The 20826-nt window shown below is 44.0% G+C and overlaps 4 protein-coding genes across 6 annotated transcripts; 2 read left to right on the top strand and 2 right to left on the bottom strand.

The window, feature by feature from the left end:
• Positions 1-114: 114 nt before the first annotated feature.
• osgepl1 (O-sialoglycoprotein endopeptidase-like 1) lies at positions 115-3652 on the bottom strand. Of its 2 annotated transcripts, XM_087830266.1 has the most exons (8): positions 3575-3648; positions 2902-3108; positions 2406-2793; positions 1193-1397; positions 961-1109; positions 548-678; positions 385-456; positions 115-268 (listed from the first exon to the last, which is right to left on the bottom strand). In XM_087830266.1, exons 2-8 carry the CDS (start codon positions 3087-3089, stop codon positions 184-186), a joined length of 1218 nt encoding a protein of 405 aa, XP_087686392.1. In that variant the 5' UTR covers positions 3090-3108; positions 3575-3648; the 3' UTR covers positions 115-183. The 2 variants fall into 2 exon arrangements, with proteins under 2 accessions (XP_087686392.1, XP_006807677.2); XM_006807614.3 differs by having other exon boundaries at positions 2902-3652.
• On the top strand, positions 3149-6632 carry alkbh6 (alkB homolog 6, nucleotide demethylase). 2 transcript variants are annotated; one of them, XM_087830269.1, is made up of 2 exons: positions 3149-3180; positions 4630-6632. In XM_087830269.1, exon 2 carries the CDS (start codon positions 4635-4637, stop codon positions 5337-5339), a length of 705 nt encoding a protein of 234 aa, XP_087686395.1. In that variant the 5' UTR covers positions 3149-3180; positions 4630-4634; the 3' UTR covers positions 5340-6632. The 2 variants fall into 2 exon arrangements, with proteins under 2 accessions (XP_087686395.1, XP_087686394.1); XM_087830268.1 differs by lacking the exon at positions 3149-3180 and adding an exon at positions 3488-3577 and having other exon boundaries at positions 4630-6628.
• Positions 3496-9937, top strand: adat3 (adenosine deaminase tRNA specific 3). The gene is made up of 2 exons (XM_006807617.3): positions 3496-3577; positions 6992-9937. The coding sequence occupies exons 1-2, from the start codon at positions 3566-3568 to the stop codon at positions 8039-8041; spliced, it is 1062 nt and encodes a 353-aa protein (XP_006807680.2). The 5' UTR covers positions 3496-3565; the 3' UTR covers positions 8042-9937.
• On the bottom strand, positions 9065-20489 carry sympk (symplekin). Its single transcript, XM_006807613.2, has 27 exons — positions 20332-20489; positions 20063-20171; positions 19691-19756; positions 18294-18347; positions 18139-18212; positions 17911-18037; positions 17554-17803; positions 17301-17471; positions 16872-17111; positions 15680-15831; positions 15444-15594; positions 15131-15350; positions 14786-14936; positions 14460-14695; positions 13705-13786; positions 13331-13444; positions 13094-13241; positions 12475-12635; positions 12194-12302; positions 12009-12109; positions 11472-11562; positions 11293-11394; positions 11022-11209; positions 10763-10939; positions 10554-10664; positions 10230-10385; positions 9065-9356 (listed from the first exon to the last, which is right to left on the bottom strand). The coding sequence occupies exons 2-27, from the start codon at positions 20129-20131 to the stop codon at positions 9195-9197; spliced, it is 3663 nt and encodes a 1220-aa protein (XP_006807676.1). The 5' UTR covers positions 20132-20171; positions 20332-20489; the 3' UTR covers positions 9065-9194.
• Positions 20490-20826: the final 337 nt, after the last annotated feature.

Here is a 20826-nt window from a genome sequence, read left to right as displayed (position 1 = left end):
TAGCTACTGAAACGTTTATAAATAAATGTGAAAACATTTAAAAGTAAACAAAAATTATTTTTTCAATGAATAAAACAAATACTTTTTTTAAAAAACAAAACCAGTTTCAGAAAAAATATTGATTAATAAATATCTGTATAATGTCCTGTTATACACTGCTTTGGGAAATCACAATGACTTCCATCAGCTAGGGATCTTCATCTTTAAGGGTGGCAGCCTGATCGCGGCGGCCTTCACCTCCGCTGTGATGTCAACGCCCAGCGGGGCCCTGCAACACAGCATCAATGAGCCAGTGTCAATTTAACCAGAGGGGGGAAAAGGAAACACTTTAGAAAGAAAACTTAAAAGAACAATAAAATAAACCTCGTGAATAAATAAACTGACCTTGGCTCGTAACAAACGTCAACATCTGGAGCCAGGATCCCTTTTCCTTCTCTCAGCCGCTCCACGCCGTTCCTAGTTTTAAAAATGAAAAATAAGGAAAATGTTTTTCTCATCCTAATCTAAGAAAATTTAATCCGATTGGCTGACAGGACAGTAAATGCACCATGCAATCATCACTCCGTTGTCAGTGCAGAACTTTGCAGGAGGGCAGATCAGATGCAGACCGGTCATCTCTGTGACAATCGTCAGAGCTTTTCGGATGTACTGGTTGCTCGCAACTCCCCCAGAAAGCACCTAAACATAAACCAATGTAAAGTAAAGGTGGTATTACTCAGTATTCTTTTCACTGTGAACACATTATAAGAAAGCAGCACAAACAGAGACATGTTTATTAAATCTATGGAAGAAATCTTTGGCTCCCGAGGATTATTTGTACAGAAACCGACCTCATTACCAGAAATTTAGATCTTGTTTAATATGAACATCCACCAGTGAACATGAGACAAAATAAGGTAAGGTATAATAAGTAAAAGTTAAGGTTAAAGCAGGTGGGTGGGGATATCCCAGCAAACTCACCAAGGTGGGGCTGCTGGGCGGCAGCAGGCCGTTTGCCTTGCAGAACAGGATGGCGCGGTGTGTGCGCTTCGCCAGGTGGGCGGCGACGGTGTGCTGAGCGGCAGCTGCAATATCATTCACACATTTCAGCAACGTCCCCTCTTCCACACCTACAGAGGGAGGGGAGGAGAGCCTAAAAGTCAGAGGTGAATCGCTGCTGCTGCAGGCATTATGGGGGAAACGGGGCTCGTACCTTCCTCTGCTTCTTTTTTCATTATCGTCATCGTAATCTGATTTCTGAGTCCAGCAAAGGAAAAGCAGCAGTCGTGCGTTTGTCCCATTGGTGTCCTGAAAGAGAACTTCGTCCTGTCGCCGTCCCGAGCGAGCAGCTCTATGGCCTGGCCTCCGCTCAGCGAGGAGCACTGCGGGTGTTTGACGAGGGACAAACGTCTCGCCACCTGTAGGTCACAAAAAGTTTCATCTGCATAGAAAACTGAAGCTGTTGATGTTTCTCAAACTTCCAGCAACTCTCTTGCTTTGATCTCATGTGGGCTAGACCAGTGAAACACCTCTTGCTGCCAGTATACAGAAATGTAACTACACGTTTAATCAATGAAATATCTTAAGAAATCTGTCAGCATGTCTCTTTGGGCTTAAATTGTAAGAAGCAAATGTGTAAAATTACAAAAATCTATCATTTAATCGAATATGAATAACCATTGGGGAGATAAAGATATCCCCAATGGTTATATATGAAGACTGAAAAAAACATTTTTGTCTGATTTTCAGTATTGCTCTTATTGTGAAAGGACTCAAGGTTCTCTTATTGATCCGTCCTGAGCCCAGCCTCCCCAATGGTCCCTATCCTGGATCACTTGTATGTAAAACACACTACTGACATGAAAAATCAGGATTTTGTTTTTTGTAAGTGAAAGATTTTCTCAACTTCTTGTGCTTTTGATTTTGTGGACTTCCTTCTCCAGGATCCCAAATCCTAATCTGTCTCCCTGTATCTGAGTCTGTCAGACAGCAGGGTCTCTAACACTTCTCAGTCTGCAGTCACCATGCCAACTGGTCCCCACAGGTGTGTGTGGCAATGTCACAAAACAAATTCATCATGTGGATGACACCTTGATAACTTTACAAAGGCCGGGTTAATGACCTCAGACCTGTAGCTCTCAGCCCCGCTCTGATGAAATGCTTGTAAAGGTCATGACACACATCTTCACTTCCTGCCACCCTGGACTAACAGGTCAATACCACCCTCTGCGCTGCACTGACACACCTGGAACATCAGGAGTTGTGTATGAACGCTGTTTTTAGTCTCAAATTTGGGACTTCTTAACAAAGTGACCACAGGCCCTTACAGAGGGGACTTGTGTGTGTGTGTTTCATAACTTACAAATAACGGGATTCTAGTCTATCCTAAACATGTAAATTAGTTTTGGATGTCATTACGGTCTCACTTTATCTAGAGTATCTCCGGGAGCTTCATCCAGAACATGACCCAAAAGCAGGAAGTCATCGACTCCCCGGGCCACAGCGAGGAGTGAGTGGCCTCCGGACACGAGCAGCACCAGGAAGGGGAAGCTGACGGGCTGGAGCATCCTCACAGTCAGGGCGTGGGCCTCCATGTGGTGGATGGGGATGAATGGCTTGTCATGCCGCCTCACCAACTGCCGAGTGAACTCAAGCCCGACACCCAAGCTCAGGGCCAGCCCGGGCTTCACTGTGGTGGCGACGGCGGCCAACTGGCTTGGGGCCACGCCACCCCTCTCCAAAGCCTCCTGGACCACACGCTCTATGTTCTCCCTGTGGAGCTGCTGGGCCACGGTAGGGATGATGCCTCCAGTCCTGCAGGTTTGAGAGCATGTCAGGTTATTCTGTTTATCCATGACGATCGCTGCCAGTTTTTTTTTTTACAGCCCCTAACAAGCAGTGACCTTGACCTCTGACACCTACCTGAGATGCACCTCCTTCTGTGAATGCAGAGACTCTCCCAGTATGGCGCCAGTCTCATCCAGCACAGCCGCTCCCGTGTCATCACAGCTGGTCTCGATGCCCAGAACCAGCCTAGAGCAGGAAGCAGTGTGACGGAGTGTGTATCCGAGCTGCAGCAGCCTCAGAGCCTTCACTTTACTGCGGAACATCTTCCCGAACTAGTCACACCTGTGAGGACAGGCAGCTAAAACCTCAGGGTGACTTCACAGCAGTTCCTCCAGACTTTAAACTAACATAATGGTAAGCCATGAATACGTTCTTAGAGTTCAGGAAGCATGATAAACAACTGTATCTGTCCAGAAAAACGCGGGTTAACCCAAGTTTCTGTCCTGCTTCGTCTCGCTGTGCTACATGTAAATAATTCCGACTACCCCAAACTCTGTGATTAAAAACACAAAACTGACAACAAAAAGGCGAATCAACAAATTTGGCATTAATACTACTTAAAACATTTCTATAAACTCAATAATAGAAAACGTATTTCGAAAAAATAAGGCACAGGTCCAAAAAGTCGACGCTTCTTTCTCTTCCGGACATTTTATTTCGGTGCACAAACGCGTTATTGCGGATGGTGTCGGGCTGTTGGGATTTTATCTGAAGAAACGGAATTTACATCAGATTATTTATGTCTAACCAGGTAAATCAGGTTCTTCTGCATGCTCTCCGTCGCAGTGTGCCGTTTAGAGTTCCTGCAGGTATCGAATAGCCTCTAAACCCGGAATTCTTTTTAAAATCGCCTGTTTCCGTACAGTAAACTTGCCTTTGCGTTGCCTTTTGGGGCCACACAGAATGTCGGATTTCTGTCTCGCGGTAAATAATTCAAGAAATAAAAATGTAAACAGCAGGTTTTTGTGATATTAATGTGAAAGGTAGGATTTCTTTTACAAAGGCACAATATTCATAAGAATTTATTTGACTTAAATAAAACTATTATCTATCTTTCTTTCACGGAGTCATAACTCACGCAGCGCTGTTTTAGCACTTAATTTAACAAGAAATTACACACACGCACACACGTAAACTAACTTTAAAGCTTGGTGTTGTTGCTTTTTGCTGACCAAAAATCATCGGATTTGGATGTCGTGAAAAAAGTTTTTACGACACTGGAGCTCGCGTGACCCGCGATTTTAAAGGCAGCATCGTGTTTCTTTTTCTCGTTTTTTCTCGAATTTTTCTGTTTTTAACTGCAGAACAAACAAACGGCAGAGCCTGCTGTTGAGTGTGTGAGAGGTTTTAATGATCATTCAGTCTGAGTGAAGCTCCGTGTATGATGGGCTGTGGACACAGAGAGGAAATTCATCGGATTAAAAAAAGGCTTTTCTAACTCTATCGACAGAAATTAAGAGATTAAAATTCACAAGTTTACAACTTTGATTTCATTCTTCATTTTATGAATTAAAATCTGAATTTTAAAGTAAGTTTAAGTCTAAGGGGACGGAAATAAATCTCAATTGTAATTTTAGAAAAAAAACATGGGAACGCAGCAGAGAGTATTCATTACTTAATAACTGAATATGTACCTTTTTAAAATAAAATAAATGTATTTAATTCATTTTAATAAACTTAGTTTTTTTAATTTTTTTAAAAAGTTTAATTTAATATGAATATTAGTGAACCACAGAAAGACTGCTTTATTATTTTTATTTATTTTTTCTGGGTTTTAATGAGTTTCATGTTAACTTTCTTAAGGAGGCATGGAGCGCCCAGCATGTATTTTGGAGGAGTTGAAGCAGTTTGTCGTAAGCGAAGCTCCGCCCACAGCGTATTGTGTTCCAGATTTCATATCTGAGGACGAGGAGTCGTATCTCCTCCAGCAGGTCTACAAGTCTCCAAAGACTAAGTGGACTCAGTTGTCTGGCCGGAGGCTCCAGAACTGGGGAGGGTTACCACACCCCAAAGGCATGCTGGGAGAGCGGCTTCCCGATTGGCTCCAGACGTACTGTGAGAAGATTTCGTCTCTGGGCGCGTTCAGTGGGAAAACGGCCAATCACGTGCTGGTGAATGAGTATAAACCAGGAGAGGGGATCATGCCCCACGAGGATGGGCCGCTGTACCACCCCACCGTCACCACCATCAGCCTGGGCTCTCACACCCTGCTGGACTTCTATACGCCGCTCAGCAGCACTGAGGGCGCCGCACCGCAGACAGCGGAGAGCCGCTTCCTGTTCTCGCTTCTGGTGAGGCCACGAAGCCTTCTCATCCTGCAGGATGAAATGTACCAGCGCCTCCTTCACGGCATCCAGGGGCGCGAGCAGGACACGCTGACCGAGAAGGTGGTGAACCTGTCTGCCGCCGGGGCGCAACCGGGTGAGGAGCTGAACCGAGGCACCAGGGTGTCTCTGACCATACGGCACGTGCCCAAGGTCATCAAGACGAAGCTGGTGCTGGGAAAGCGATGAAGAGCGATAGAGCTGACACTACAGCACAGTGATGGAGTTTTAGTCCAGATGGATTCACCGAGTGAATATCAAAAGGATTTTAGCATCTGTGTGTAAAATGAGCAGAACTGATCACCACTGAGTCTTTAAGTTTTATGTTTTAATCAAGTAATCTGATACACTTTCACACCTGGAATAATTTATTTGGAGTTCATCAGATGTTTGTTTATGTGACAGATGAAAATAAATACGACCATACGCGGTGTGTGCGCCGTGGGTTTGCTTACAAACACCTCCACCAGTCTGTTAGTCTGTCTTAGTAAAGTGATGCACCGCCATGTGCTGCCAGCAGGCGCGTGAGACACAGTTTAAAAGTCCAGCAGAGGCCGGATACTCAAGAGCTGAACTTTAAAGTCACACAGGTCATGCAAAACTTCCATTAGAAGTAGTGGACAGAGCGATTAAACATGCACGGCCATTCCTGTGGTTTTACGTATCAGCAGGTCTTAAAATGATTTAAATAGATGAGCAACAAAACATGACACATTACACAGTCTCATTATTTAATAAAAACTGAACCAAAGTGAAGAAACAGTGCTGTGAAAACTCAGTATGTCCTCATCACTTCCACATGAATTCGGAATAACTATCGTCTGGAGCATTCAGGTGTGTTAATCCAATCCAACAATCTTCCCAGGAGTAGATATCCCAACACATTCACTCCAAGGTCAGATTGAGAAATACTTAGAGAAAAAAAATCCAAGAGCTCCATGTCGGACCCGACTTCAGGCACCTAAAGGTCAAAGTTCAAGACTGAAGAAATATGCTTTGTTTGGAAGGGTTACCTGGAGAAAGCCTTTTCTCTCTAAAAAGAACACGGCAGCACGACTTAGGTTAGCAAAGCTGCATCTGAGCAGTGTCAGAGGTCTGTGCATAAATGTCTGCAAACACCAGAGAACTGAAGCCAACGCTGTAAAGAAAGGGTGGGTCAAAGTTCCTCCACAACAGTGTGAAACACTTGATCATAAAAGCATGACTTCAAGTTTTGGCTATTACGCCACCACGTAAAGGGAGTTAAACAGAAAGAGTGAAACATTTTGGAGGTCAGAGCAACGTGGACCCAGAGATACTCGAGGTGGTTTGAATCCATAAAAACACAGTTTTGATTAAATGAAGAAACGTGAACGAACGTCAGTTTGAGTTTCATGTTTTATTGTTGATATCAACGAGAGATAAAAGAAATGCAAAACCCCTCACGGTACCTTTTAATTTGTCACGTGCATACAGGTGTGTTTTCTAGTTAGAAACTACATAATGGAGATGATGTCATATGTAGGTTGTCCACAAGGGGCAGTGTTTACATATTTACTTTAAAGTGCAACTTCCCTGTTATTTATATTTGTCATAAGCTCAACTTGGGAGGATGGTTTTGAATCAATAATAATAATCTTCATTTTAATTATTTATTAAATAAAGATTTGCAGTTTTTTTTAATAAACATGGCTTGATTTATGGGAAAAAATGTCAATATCTCTATCTTCACTCCCACCACACTGAGAAGGTTAAAACATTGAAGGTTGGAGGGAAACCCTGCAAACATGATTTCTGGGAGAGCCGTCCCTGCTGGAAGCCAGGTTTGATGAGTAACTGAAGATTTTGTCATGTGCTGACAGGACGATACCGGGAAATCAGAGCCGCCGATGAAGCGCTGGAAAAGCTCGCCGTGTGATGTCGACTCCTGGGTCGCCCTTCCAGTCCTGTCAGATGAGCAGTCGCAGGATGTCGAGCTGGTGGAGGTGTACGCTGCGCCCATCCTCGACAAGAAGGAGACGTCTCGGCTCGTCAGGGAATTGAACAGCCTCTGCCCGCTGAGCAGCCTTCAGCACGTCAAGAGGGTGCGGCCGTGCAGGGAGAGACCCCACCCCCTGGAAGTCCTTGTGTGCCTCGTCAGTGATGTGCCACAAATGCAGGTGGTTAGCATTGACTCTCTGCTGCCCTCAGGTGGAGTAAATTGCAACGGGTTGGGCGAGCCTTTTGTGGTTAAGGTTCCCGCTCGTGCCCCTTTGACCCGACCCCAGTTTGAGTTAGCGAGCCAACACTGGCCCACGTCCTTTCACGAGGACAAGCAGGTGACAGTCGCCCTGAGAGGAGAGCTCTTCTGCCGCCATCAGAAGGAAAGGATACACGCCTACATGGCGTCCGCTGTGACTGCAGCCAGAGAAGGAGGCGTGGCGGGGATGGAGGCCATCGGGGCTGTGGTGGTCGACCCAAAGACGGAGAGGATCATTGCAGTCGGCCACGACTGCAGACGCAAGCACCCTCTTCATCACGCTGTCATGGTCGTCATCGACCTTGTAGCTCGGAGTCAGGGCGGTGGGTTTTATGGTTTTGACAGTTACCCCGCCTGCAGGTTTACTTCAGCGAGCTCAGTTCAAACGGAGGCCCAGACAGAGAACGGCACTCAGCCGTACATTTGCACTGGGTACGACCTTTACGTGACGAGGGAACCTTGTGTGATGTGTGCCATGGCCCTCGTTCACTCTCGGATCGGTAGGGTTTTCTACGGAGTCACTTCAGCTGACGGGGCGTTAGGGTCAAAGTTCAAAATCCACACTCAGAAAGATCTGAACCATCGATTCGAGGTGTACAGAGGAGTTCTAAGCAGGGAGTGTGAGGATCTTCACAGCACAGATGACCACATCAAAAAGGACAGAGGAGAATGAAGCCAACTGTGTATTACACCTTGGAAATGAATTTAAAACTCAGACATGAAAGAGAAGCCAGCTACATTTTCTCTAATGGCCTGCAGGGGGCAGCGACTCGTCGGACGCTGTAAGACTTCTGATCTTGTAGAAGTCTATGAGAAGACAGCCACGTCTCCCTTTGGTTTTTGGCCTCCGAAAACATGTTCCTGATGAGTTAAATCAAACATTCAGTCCAGTTAAATTATGATCATGACTGGAGTCAGAAATGAGGATTAATCAGGACATGCTCGTTATATAAATACCTGTTAATCACAAGTCTGTAAAATGTTGTTGCAAAGCTTGTTTTATTTTTTAAGCTGAGATAAACTTCAACATCTACTGAGTTCATTATGCTTTTGTATCAGAGATCCAGTGAGAATTTTTTACATTTTTTTATCCAAACCCAGATAAGCAACTTCTGTATTTGTCTCCATCTAGTGGTCAATTAGATTTACTGCAAAGCGGTTCAATCCTTTCCCTTCAAAGCATATCAGAACATCAGCTCTGCTTTCGCCTGGAAGCTTCTTCCCACAGCTGCCCACACTGAGAGAGCTCTAGAGATTTTATTATGCCACAAAACCACTACCTACAGCAGTTATTTAAATCGAAACACCCAATGCAGCTCTTTAGAGATCAAGATGTGGATGTTAGATTTTCCTCAATTCTCCCTCAAAATTTAATCATACATGTATTTAAAAAGCAGGAAAGACCTCATAAGGAAACACAATAAAGGCTAAAAGAAACAAAATTCAACAGCTAAATGTATTTTTTTTTTAAAAACAAAAATGGTAAACAATGCCCCCTGGTGGTTGAATATTTAGCTACATTTTGCAGAAAGTGGTTACTGAAAGTACCTTTAATGTGTCTGAGCCGGAGTGGAAACGTATAGAGAGAGGATGTACATATACCTACAGCCAATTAACCCTCAAATGGATGTCTTTGGACTGTGGGAGGTGCACTACAGATTTATGACATTGATCAGTAATTGAACGGAGTCAAAACTTAGGTTAAACCAGTGTGCTGATTTATTTACCAACTTATTATGACGTGGAATGCTTTCATACACAAAATGAGCTGATATTCTTCCTACAAATACAAAATACAAAACAGAAATCCTGAAAACTGAGTGACCTTATTCTACATCCTCGCTGGTGTTTCCGGCCTCCATTGTGGCGACATCAGCTTCAGTGTCTTTTTCGGGCTCTGGCTGCTCTGAAGGTTCGGGCTGAGATTCCTCCATTGGCTCTTCTACTGGTTCTGGTTCAGGTATCGGGGTCTCAGCCTCCGACTCCACCTGGAGAAAATCAAAAGCATTAAACAACTACCTACAAATGGCATGCAGGGCCCTAAGAGTCCAGCCACAGCAAAGAAACGTCGCTGTCACAGTTATTAAAGACATGAGAATAAATTGTGACAGTGCCAGAGTGTCTTTTTCTGGATTAGCACTGGATTGGATTTTATCTTAGCTAATGCTGTGATTTTAGCTTTTCCTTTGCAAACTTTAGCTCATGGAAATGTGGTATTCCACAGGGTTCAACTGTAGGACCACTACAGTTTAACAGAAGTGTGTTACTGAAACTATCCCGATGATACTCAACTGTATACTTCAATGTAACTTGATTATTTAAGCCCTGCTGACACACTTTCAGAATATATACAGGATGTTATTAACTTTCTACGCTCAAACTTTTAGAACTAAATTTTATGACTTTCCAGAGCTGGAGTTGTAAGTTACAGCTGGTATTCCTGTTTAGCCTTTTCAGTGGTCTACTTCCTGTTCCACTTATTATTTTACCAGATTTTTGCTTTTTTAATGAATTTTATGTTTTATATGTATGTTTTATTTTATTTTTCAGGACTTTTGTTGATCTTTATTTTTTTTATTAGCACTCCTTTTATTTTATGTTTTTCATTGTTGCTTGTTTTTTGGAAGCAAGCAACAATGTTTCCTTTGTGCTCTTAAATAAAATTTTGCTTTCTTACATTCAGTTTTAACCAAACTTGAATTCAGTTATGCACTACAATAAAAATAAATCCTCAATTCACAGCAGTTTATAGTTACTTTAAAACCTCAAACATCTGACCTTTTGTATTATCTGCAATCTAAATTAACTCTGGTGCTGAAGCCGCTTTTAAAGCCTTTAACTTGTCGTAGTTTCCTTTTTACCTGTGAGATATTAAGCGTCTCTTCCTGTATTGCTGGTTCAGACTCTTCTTGCTCCATCGGCTCTTCATCTTTCTGAGTGACGGGCTCCAGCTGGACTGTCGTTTCTGGCTCTTTTGGTGCCTCTTCTACAACTGAAGGAGCTGGAGCTGCTTCCATCTGTAGGAAGATGTCACGTTAATTGCATTATTGAGATAATGGAGCCAAAACGTAAAAGCTAGCTGACCAGAAATAAAGCAGCAGTGCTGGGCGGAAATGTAATTTTTACAGATTGGAGGTGGCCAATATGTTTATAAACTGCCCTAATTCAAGACATTCAAAAATCACCTGTAGCTCTTGATCCGTTACATCTGTCTCTACGACCGGCTCTGCAGGCTTCGGCTCTGGTTTTTTATTTGCTTCCAGGACCGCCATGATGGACCCAGGGATGTGCGCTTGCTATGTACACAGAGGGAAAAAAAAGAAAGTGGGTTGAAAAGGAAGTTCAGGGTGAATTAAAATGTTCAGAGGTGTGTAAATGTGGAAGCAGCTGTCACCTGGTGAGGCGTGAAGGAGTGGACGTGCTGCAGAAGAGGCGCCTTCATCTCCGGGCAGCGCTCGAACACGCTCGTGAGCTGAGCGGGCGGCAGCTGTAAGAGCACGCTGAACGACTGCGGCTTTGTCCTCTGGCAGCACTTCACGAATCCCTCCCACACCTTTGGATACTTCCACACCTGCAGGGCGAAATAATAGGAAGAAGATTAGCTTCAGCAGATGATCTTCTCTGGTTTCCTGCAAGATCAAAGTGTTGCTGACCTGCTTGACGATGAGGCGGGAGAGGATGTTCATCACAAAGCCGCCCAGTCGGGGGTACATGGTGAGAGACTGGATGACAGTGCGCATGAGCAGCATGGGGAGGGGGTTCTGCTCCATCAGCTGCTGCATCACCACCGCCAAAACTTCAGATGTGTACACGTTCTTCTCGCCGAAGCAGAGGTTGGTAGCTGTCGGGCAGATGCTGAAGATTAAACGCTGACAACGGTTTGTTTGTCCACGACCGACACTTCATGTTTGAGGACTCACTGACCTTTTATGATGGACTTCATGTCACATTTGATTGAGTCTATGTTGTGCAAGGCGATGAGGAGGTCGCCTGGAGTGAGCGGGGACACGGAGGAACTCCCTTCACCTGCAAAACACAAAAAAGTCAAATCTCAGTCCATCACAGGAGGTGGACGAGACAGAAAAGTGATGTAGGGCTCTTACTGTGCTGAGTCCCCAGCAGCCTGTTAAAGACCTCCTTCACTACAATCGGGTTCAGTTTGATAAGTTTGGGCAGAGCCTGGATGACTTCGTTCTGCACGAGAAAAACAAGAAAAACCAGATTGAAAAAACCCAAACTTAACAGGAAACGGTTCACTGAAGGTGTTCTCATAATACACGTTCCACAATCCGATTATGGAGGCCAAGAGAACTCAAAATAACAATATTAGCTTTAAATTAATCTTTTACTCGTTTCTTTTTTTTTGGTAATTAAGTCGAAATAGAAATGTAACAAGGTGGATGGAGGCTCTATAACCAGAAACATTAACTAATTATTATTTTTGCCATTTGGTCATTATTTACAGTTTTCCAAAATATATATAAACCACAAAAAAGGTTCAAAATTATAATTAAATAAAAAGTAAAATAAACCGTAACCAAAACAAAACACCAAAGGTGGCCCTGAGTGTGTTCATGAACAGCTACAAAGCCAAATTAGCACCTGTCGTCATTCACCTGACGATGAAGAACAATCATTACCTTTTCCAGCCCGTTGATGACAGGGATCAGGAATCGAACATCTGGCACCCGCTTGTGGTAAAGGTCTCGCACCCTCTCCACCAGCTCTGGAGATGGAGGCACTGATTGGAGGGAGAACAATTATGTTACCCATCAGCAGAAGAACGGGGGCATATTCAACTGGATTCTGCGGTTCCTGTTTTTACCTTTATCTGTGAGAATGTGCAGGCATCGAGTGACCAGAGTCTCCGCTCCTTTAGGACAGTTTTCCACCAAAAGCAGCAGCTCAGGAGAGTTCATGCCCATCCCACGGATCTACAGAAACAAAGAGCAGAAGAGGACTTGATAATAATATTCAAAAGGAGGAGCATTACTTCCTACTTACAGCAGCCACGCCGCTAATTATACAAACTTTGAGTCTTGATATAAATTAATGGCGGATCAAAAATCCGAAAAGGGCTTGAAATGAAAGTGAGGAGTGACTTACAGGCTGCTCGATGGCTCGAAGCACGCTGCGTTTGATGTCAGCGATGGCCTCAGTGTAGACGCTGGCGAGTTCGTGGACCAGCCGGTGGTTCAGAGGAAGCAGGGAAAGGTAGAGGAACAGACACTGCCTCACAGTCTCTTCAGTCCAGGGAGCAGCCACCTCTGCCTCAGCAAAAAACACAGAGTGGAGGTCAGAAAAGTCTGAACGACTCACTTAGTAAACACCTAAAATGCTACTCTTACACACTCTGTTTATAAAAAATGGACTTAGTCACTGTGACATCTCCTGATGGTTTTGTACTCCACACTTGGACAGCTTAATGTCAGCATTTAGGCAGCTATAATGTTGTTTTTTAGCAGCCAGACGTGGCCATATTTGTACAAAATGGCAAACTGCTAACGGGCTTTTTGCTAATTAGCCAATGCTAGCAAGCTTGTTTTTTTTTCCCACTTAAACTGAAGCAGAAACAGCGAACAGCTAAAAATGCTCCAAAAAGCATCAACAGCACAAAAAGTTCTAGTTCAGATTTATGGTGTGGTCACTAGCTGGAACGGCAAATGTTAAAGTGGCCACACCCCTAACTTTAAGCTGGGCTGCTGAGCGCATGCTGAAGGCAAACCTGTGTCTTTGTCGGCCCCGAAGAGCAGAGATGGAGGGTTGGGGTGAACCAGGAGCTGCAGGTAGTTCAGAGCAAACTTTTCGATGTAGTCCCTGAGCTGGTCCTTCTCGTACATGCGCTTCAGAAAAGCCAAGGCAGTGGTTCGCACCTGAGAGAGAAAAAAAAAGCAAAAATAAATGACATTTTCTTTTAAAAACACTACCCGAGGGAATTTCAGGGTGAAGACGCGTACACCACCTTCTCCTTTTCATGGGAGCTGAGATCCAGGAGCACGTGCAGATACTGAAACTGCCTCGAAGGACGTTTGACGATGAGCTCTTTCAGCGTCGTCATGCCCAAATACACCCGAGACTGAAACACAGGTCACAGTTAACAGGACGTTAACTACAATCCAACAAACCCAACAATCCATAGATGTATATACATGGTCCACCACCTCCAGAAGTGGGCGCATCAGCGCTTCATCACAATGCATGTTTTGTTTTTTTAACATTTCAACAAGATAAAACTGATGAAACCAAGCTGATGAATATTGTCCAATCACATCGCTATATGCCATCATATCCACCCATGTCAGTCAAGAGGAGCATTATACTGGTGCCGCCATTTACCTCGTCCTCACAGTAACGCCGTATGACTTCCAGTGCCGACTCTGTGATGATCGGCGCCTCCAGCACCAGTTTGGTGAAAAGTCTGAAACGGTCAAAAATCAGCCGGTAACTCAACTGAAAGCGGGTTTAGCAACCGAAGATATATTCAGCTAAATTTTATTTCTATATCTGTTCTGTGCAAATATTAAAAGCGCTTCTTCCTGTCCCTGCCTTTCACAATAGAAGCCCTTGACATATTCCCTGTGTGACAGTGAACAAAATAGGAGGAGATTTAAGGTTAAAATGCGCTTTTATGTTTTACTTTTTTACTTATGAAATTCAAACATCACCAAAACAACTTCTGCTCTGATTGTTAAACATGTTCGGGGTTCAGCAGTTCTCTATTATGACCTTCGCAGGCCAAATCAAAAAGTGGGACATTATCATGAATGAAGGACGGGGGACGATGGATATGAATGCCACTTTATTGGCAAGCAGATGTAATATATTATTGGCCAGTAGGAGCACTGTGGAGTGTTGGTGCAGGACTCCTGTGAATCATAAAGATTAATATAAAACATTTAATATGTCACAACTATCTATTCAACAGGATAAACCTGGATGAACGTGATAACCTGTGAAAGAGAATATTTACAACACGACTGACTGCACATTCATAAAACTACACTCCTGAATGGCATGCTGGGTAATGCTAGCCAACAGTGGGAGGAGGTCTGTGCTGCATTGAGGAGCAGTAAAGAGTGTTGTGCTCTCACCCGTCTCTCTGCTCAGGCTTCTCCTGCAGGCCGGACAGCAGCGTGTACAGACAGTGGTCGTAGCTGTCCAGCAGCCCCGACGGCAGCTGGCTGAGGTAGGTGTTGTACTCCTGATAGAGCAGCGAGAAGGCCAGGTCGCTCCTCGTCCTGATGTCGTCCAGGATGAAGTCTAGCACGTCAGCTTTCATCATCCCGTCGAACTGTGTCACAAGCCGGGAGAGGAGCTTCACCCGGACCTGCCGCACACATTTCAAACCAGGTCATATCATTGCTTCGTTTTTGTTGTTTGCTTCTTAGTGATTATACGACTGGCTGGGGTTACTCACATGAGACATTCCACTTTGAGCAATCGCCTTCTCAGAATGCAGGATGCGCTTCACTGCCTTCGAGGTCAAATTCTCAATCTGGCTGTCCGATAGCTGCTGGACGATGTCGGAAAGGCGAAATACTTTTTTCCTGCCGCTCGCTCCGGTCATCCTGAAACAACGTAAAACTCGCTGATCAACAATGATTCAGAAGCTTTGGAGAAAAAAATTATTCCACTTCATTTCATAAAAAAATGAAGTGAATATGTTTAGACGTGAACCTGCCGGGACAGGTCCAGATGTGATGTAAAGAAACATCACACTTTGAACTGTAGACGGTGACCTTGCATCATTTCCTGAACTCACTTGGTCTGTGCAGATGGAAGGATGGGCTCAGGAAGCCTCTTTACCACCGCGGCTGGAACTTCCGGTGAAGCCTTTTCTGCGTAACCTCCGACCACAGAAATGGCCTGCCCGACCATCACGGCAGGAACTTTGCGTTTGATGAGGAGGTCTTTAGAGGCAGCATCGTCATCATTTTCCTCTTTAACAGCGCCCTCTCCTCTGGCTTTGCACTGCTCAAGTCCTGCGAGACAGACACAGATAACAGTGGCATCTCAGTTCATCTGTCAAGGGTTTCAAGTTTAAGAGATGGGTCACATAAGCTTCTTCTTCTGACCTGGACCGATCCCTGCGGCGGTCATCTGTGTGGCCATCAGCCTGGCCAGATGTTTAATTTGAGCGTCAGTGCCTGCTGACTCCACGGGTGTGTATGTGGCTTGGAAGGAGGCTGGCATGATATCAGGCAGGTAGACCATGCTGATGAGCACCTGAAGAGTGACACAGGGGGTGTGAGGTAAGCTGTGAGGCAGTTTGGGTTAAAAGAAAAGGGAGCAGAATAAAAATGTTCCTCACAAGGTTGGCCACGTTCTCAGGGGTGAGCAGCGGGTGCAGGAACTCGGCCGTGAGGTCGATGGCGGACTGAGCGACGGGAACAGCGGCCGGCTTCGGAACCGAGAGGGGAGCGGGCTCCTCTTTGTCCTCGTCATCTTCAATAAGTGCCGGCTCTGAATGCAGACAGACAAAGGTCAGAGGAATCCAAATTATTTTTTGCACAATTACCAGCTTTTCCTTTAGACTGGAGTCTGAAAATGTTAATGTTAAAAGACATTTCTCTCATTAAACATGTCTACAGTTTACAGCAGATCTAAAAAAGGTACAAATATTCTAAAACGAAATAAAAGTGCTTTAATACAGCAATAAAAAACTTTGTGCTGCTCATGTGTAGCCATGCTGACACCACCACAACAGGAATAGTGAATTCTAGTGAAAATATGAAGGTTTTTGTGATTTCACTGCATTTTCTTTACCCCAAACTGCATGGTTAACACCTCTGCTACAGACACAGGCTGTTCATCATTAATCTGCAGCTATTTTTGAGATTACAAACACTTTTAATTTCCACATTATTTCACCTGGTTCAGATTTTTGATTTAAGAGATTAGACAATGGGTTTCTAATGGTTTCTAATTTAGAAAGTGATAGTAATAAATTTCTATTTCCTAAATGCAGCCCTCAATCAGCCTCTTAAGGTGCTAATGGGTTGTTATAACATGCTGTTAAATGATCAGAGCGCACTCAGTTTTTTCTTCATTGCCAGGGCGATTGTGGGTCAAGAGTTGGTAGTTCATCTTGTAATCGGAAGGTTGCCGGTTCGAGCCCCGGCTCAGATAGTCTCGGTCATTGTGTCCTTGGACAAGACACTTCACCCGGTGGTGCCAGTGTCCGGCAGCCTCGCCTCTGTCAGTGCGCCCCAGGGCAGCTGTGGCTACAATGTAGCTGCCATCACCAGTGTGTGAATGTGTGTGTGAATGTGTGGATGACTGAATGTAGCGTAAAGCGCTTTGGGGTCCTTAAGGACTAGTAAAGCGCTATACAAATATACCATTTCATGTCTCAAACATAATTCATGAACAGAAGCTGCTCTTCAGCACCAAACGATTAGACTTCGACCACAACAACTTAAACTGAAGTGCACTTTGTCGATTAACTATCCGACCAAGTTTAATCACAATCCGTGGATCTAGGTTAGCCTGAAACCACTCACCCATCTTGACCTTCTTTCCCTCGGTGTATTGCTCTTGGCGAGGCCTCTTTCGCTGCTCTCGTGGCACAGGAGTGGAGCGGGTGATTTCGCTTTGGGGCATTCCCAGATCCAACAACAGGGTGCTGATCTGACCGTGAAACTCCAGGCTGCAGGGATGCTTGAGAACCGCCACCAGGTGGAGCTTCAGGTTCTTTCGCACGCTGCTTACCTGAGACTTTGCCAGAGTGGGGGGCAAGTTTGCTGAAAAATGAAAGTGTAGAGGAAACATCTTGTAATTGAGTTATTCAGCAGCTGCAGCCAGACTGTGAGAGGTCATAGTAAAGCAATATATCCTCTGATGATATCAAACCTGGGAAAAACATGCTTTGAACTGATATCAGGCCGATATAACACTCTAAAGAGTGAGTATGAAGTCTGAGAAGAGCTCACCGTGTAGTGTCTCATACGCCTGCACCACCTCTGACATGAACATTGGTCTCTGGCGAGCGATGGTGGCCAGTGAGCCCAGCGCTGTGGTGAGGTTAATGCTGGATATGGCTGGGTGGACCATGAACTTAAGCAGCTTCTCCAGTGCCGTCTTTCCCTCCTCACACAGCTCATCTGTTTGGGAAAAAGCGAAGACATCAGCCTTAAAAGGTGAATGTCACCACCTCAACACATGACATTAGTCCTTTATCTGTACCGTAGTGAATGTACGAGTGATCTGTGGGAACTTTGTCCAGGCTGATGTCGCCTTCCTGACGCTTGGGGACGTCAGAGTCAGCTGTCCGCGGTGAAAGAGTGATGATTAAAGATTCGGTAAACTTGATGGCGTGAGTACGAACGCCGTCGTTCTCAGAGTCCAGCAAGGCCAGAACATCCCCTTTCATCTGTGTGACAAGATCCCAGCACGCCTCCTGCATTTCTGACACGGCTTTGGAGCGCACCAACCACTGTGAGAAGAAAAGATAAAGGAAGTGAAGACGAAGTGAAGAACAGAAACTGATCGCATAAAGAAAGAAATGGTAGAAATGAAGCCGGTAAATCTGACTCTTTGTACCTGAAGTGTGACTTTATACAGCTGGGTGAGGGTGAGGATGGCTTTCTTCACCACATTCACACTTTCATCCTTCAGCAACATGTTCAGGTTGGCGATGAGTCTGAGGAGGAGCTCGTTGTCTCTTTTACTGAAAGCAGGATAATAAAACAGTAAAAAATCTCAAATGCTGACCCTGACTTTAAAACAAACAAACAAACAAACAAAACAACAGCAGGTCTGAAAACTCACCATGCCTCCTCGATGAAGCCGATCACAAACTTTTTCACTTCGATGGACTTGTCTGTCTGGAAAGCGATCATCTCCTACAGGAAAAAACAAAAAAAATGAGGCAAATTTAAATGAAACTACAGCTGGTTATGAGAGACAAATACTTGCTTACTTACATCCAAAAAATTGTCGAGAAGAGATGGATCCTTGTTGATGATGAGTTCCTGGACCTGAAGGTTAAATACATGTACTGAATCAACGTTCTTGTGCATTCCTGTGTAAGTGGATTAGACACCAGTCTACACGGTTGCACTGAGATCTTCTGATCATTTCCAACTCCATATTGGACTCGGCTAGACTAGCTTTGCACAATTCAGTTTAAAATAATCAATTTTTGTCTTATACTCAATCCATTGTGCAGCCCCTAAGTTCGTCTTCTCTCTGAAGCTGAAGTTGTTTTAGCTCCTCCCCCTTTAAGTCAGTTTTCTTCTGATTGGCTGCCCCTCATAAATAGAATATCTCAGCTGCAAATATGGGTGAGACTTCAACACCATGGTCTGGCACCTTAGTAGTGTATAGTTAAACTTGTTTACAGTGAAATAAACAGGAACATTTTTTTCATGTAGGTTACAGGACAATAGTTTTACTGGTCTGGCACTCTTAAAAACAAACTGGGCTCTAAAACAAGCTTTCAGCTGCACCTTTTAGGGATTCTCCAGCTCATCCTATCCCTCCATCCTATTCTGTCACATCTCTTTACAACATCCTACCTGTATATTTACCTGTACCTTTTACATTTACCTGTACATTTTAGGATCGTTTTTAAAGTTATTTCTTTGTTTTTAAATCTCCTAATGGCCTGCCCCCCCCCAACCACCTCTCAGAGCTACTACAACCATATACCCCTGCCCGTTCATTAGGTCCACCAATCAGCAGCTCCTTAAGGTGCCAAAAACTAAGTATAAATTTAGAGGTGATCGTGCTTTTGCTATAGCTGCTCCAAAGTTGTAGAATGATCTGCCCTTGCACGTTAGGCAGGCCTCTTCTCTTTCTGAGTTTAAAACTCTTCTTAAAACACACTTATTTGCTGAAGCCTTTGGCACTCTCTAAGGGGTTGACTCAATTTGTTTTATTTTATTTATTTATTTTATTTTATCTTATTTTACTTTGATTATGCTATTTGTATATGTACAGCACTTTGTGAACCCTGGTTTTATGTTAAAGTGCTTTATAAATAAAGCTGGTATGGTATAGTATCCATAAATCTCCTCTGAGGTCCTCCTCTTTATCTCCTGCCTGGCAGCTCCATCTTCAACATCTTTTGTCTTATATATCCACTATTGTTCCTCTGCAAATGTCCAAACCATCTCAGCCTTGCTTCTCTAAATTTGTCTCCAAAGTGATTAACCTGAGCTGTCCCTCTCTCTGACAAACTCATTTCTAACCTTGTCCTTTGTGGTCACTCCCATTGAAAATCTGAACATCTTTAGATTCTCTACCTTTCTCCACAGCCTGTGGTAAGGGCCGTGCTCGGTCTTTTGTATCACAGAGTTAAAAAGTCCAAGCTACAAACCTGTTTGAGCACATTCAGCTTCTCATCTGTGGGTATCAGAGCAGCCTGATTCAGGAGCTCCACAACCTGGAAGGAGAAAGCAGACCCCCATTACATTACAGTTGATTTAATAAAGGCACAGCTGAGAGACTTTCTAATTTAGGACAAACCTACTGTATGTGTACTTGTTGCTGCACGTTTCAGCAAGGTAAATGTAAGACTTCTAAAGCCTTTTTTGTAAAAAGCTTTTCATTCTGGCAAAAAAGTGGTCTACTGCCGTTGAAAATAGTCGCTATTATTACAATCACAACTGTTGTGATTTCATCCAGTTTTTAAACCATAAAATCCATAAGTCTTCCCCGAAAATGTTTATTAGCGATCACAAAAACGGACCTTCTCGCTGGTGGTCATATCGATGACAGCAGGGGCCTCAGAGTCCCCCTCCTGTGAAGAGAAGTCCATGTTGTGACCCTCACGCTGGTGATAACATGCTCCAAAGATCCTGTAAACACACGAATAATAAGGATACTATCTTTGTTATTATACCAGAGTGCTACACGCTGTTTATTAGCCTTTTATAAGACGCTCCTGTTAGCCTGTTAGCTAACGGCGGGAGCTGCTTTAACTCCCTTTATGCAAACACATGTGCAAAAGCTACTTACCGTTTAACCCTGTCTTTAATTTGTTCTTCGAACAACAACGGAATATCCCGGGTGTCAAGAACTTATAAACGCAGGAGGCGTCTTAAGCGAAAGCTCTAAAACTCTTCTAGCTCATAATGGACGCAGCCATGTTTCACCGAAAAAAAGCGGTGTCAAACTTCTTCTTCGACGGTCGAGAATAAGCACGCGCATAAAAAACAACGGCCACTAGAGGAGACACCTGCGCCACTACAACAACAGAAACCTGCTGTTCAGATAAAATTAGCATTCAAGGACTCATATTCAAGGATTCAAGGATTTTCATTTTTGACACATTTACGACAAATTTACACAGATGAGGTGAAACGGAATTAAAAGCCAACAAGAATGAGAACACATCAGAGCAATTTATACAGAAACAATGAACAAAAAATATTTCCAGTGTAATTCAATATAAATAAGAAAATATTAAGTATAATATAGTTGTATGTATAAATTAGTAATAAGTATGCATTA

Source organism: Neolamprologus brichardi, chromosome 16 (assembly GCF_056152115.1).
Source record: "Neolamprologus brichardi isolate AB-2024 chromosome 16, ASM5615211v1, whole genome shotgun sequence".
Lineage (NCBI taxonomy): Eukaryota > Metazoa > Chordata > Actinopteri > Cichliformes > Cichlidae > Neolamprologus > Neolamprologus brichardi.
This window is presented reverse-complemented; position numbering and strand designations above follow the sequence as displayed.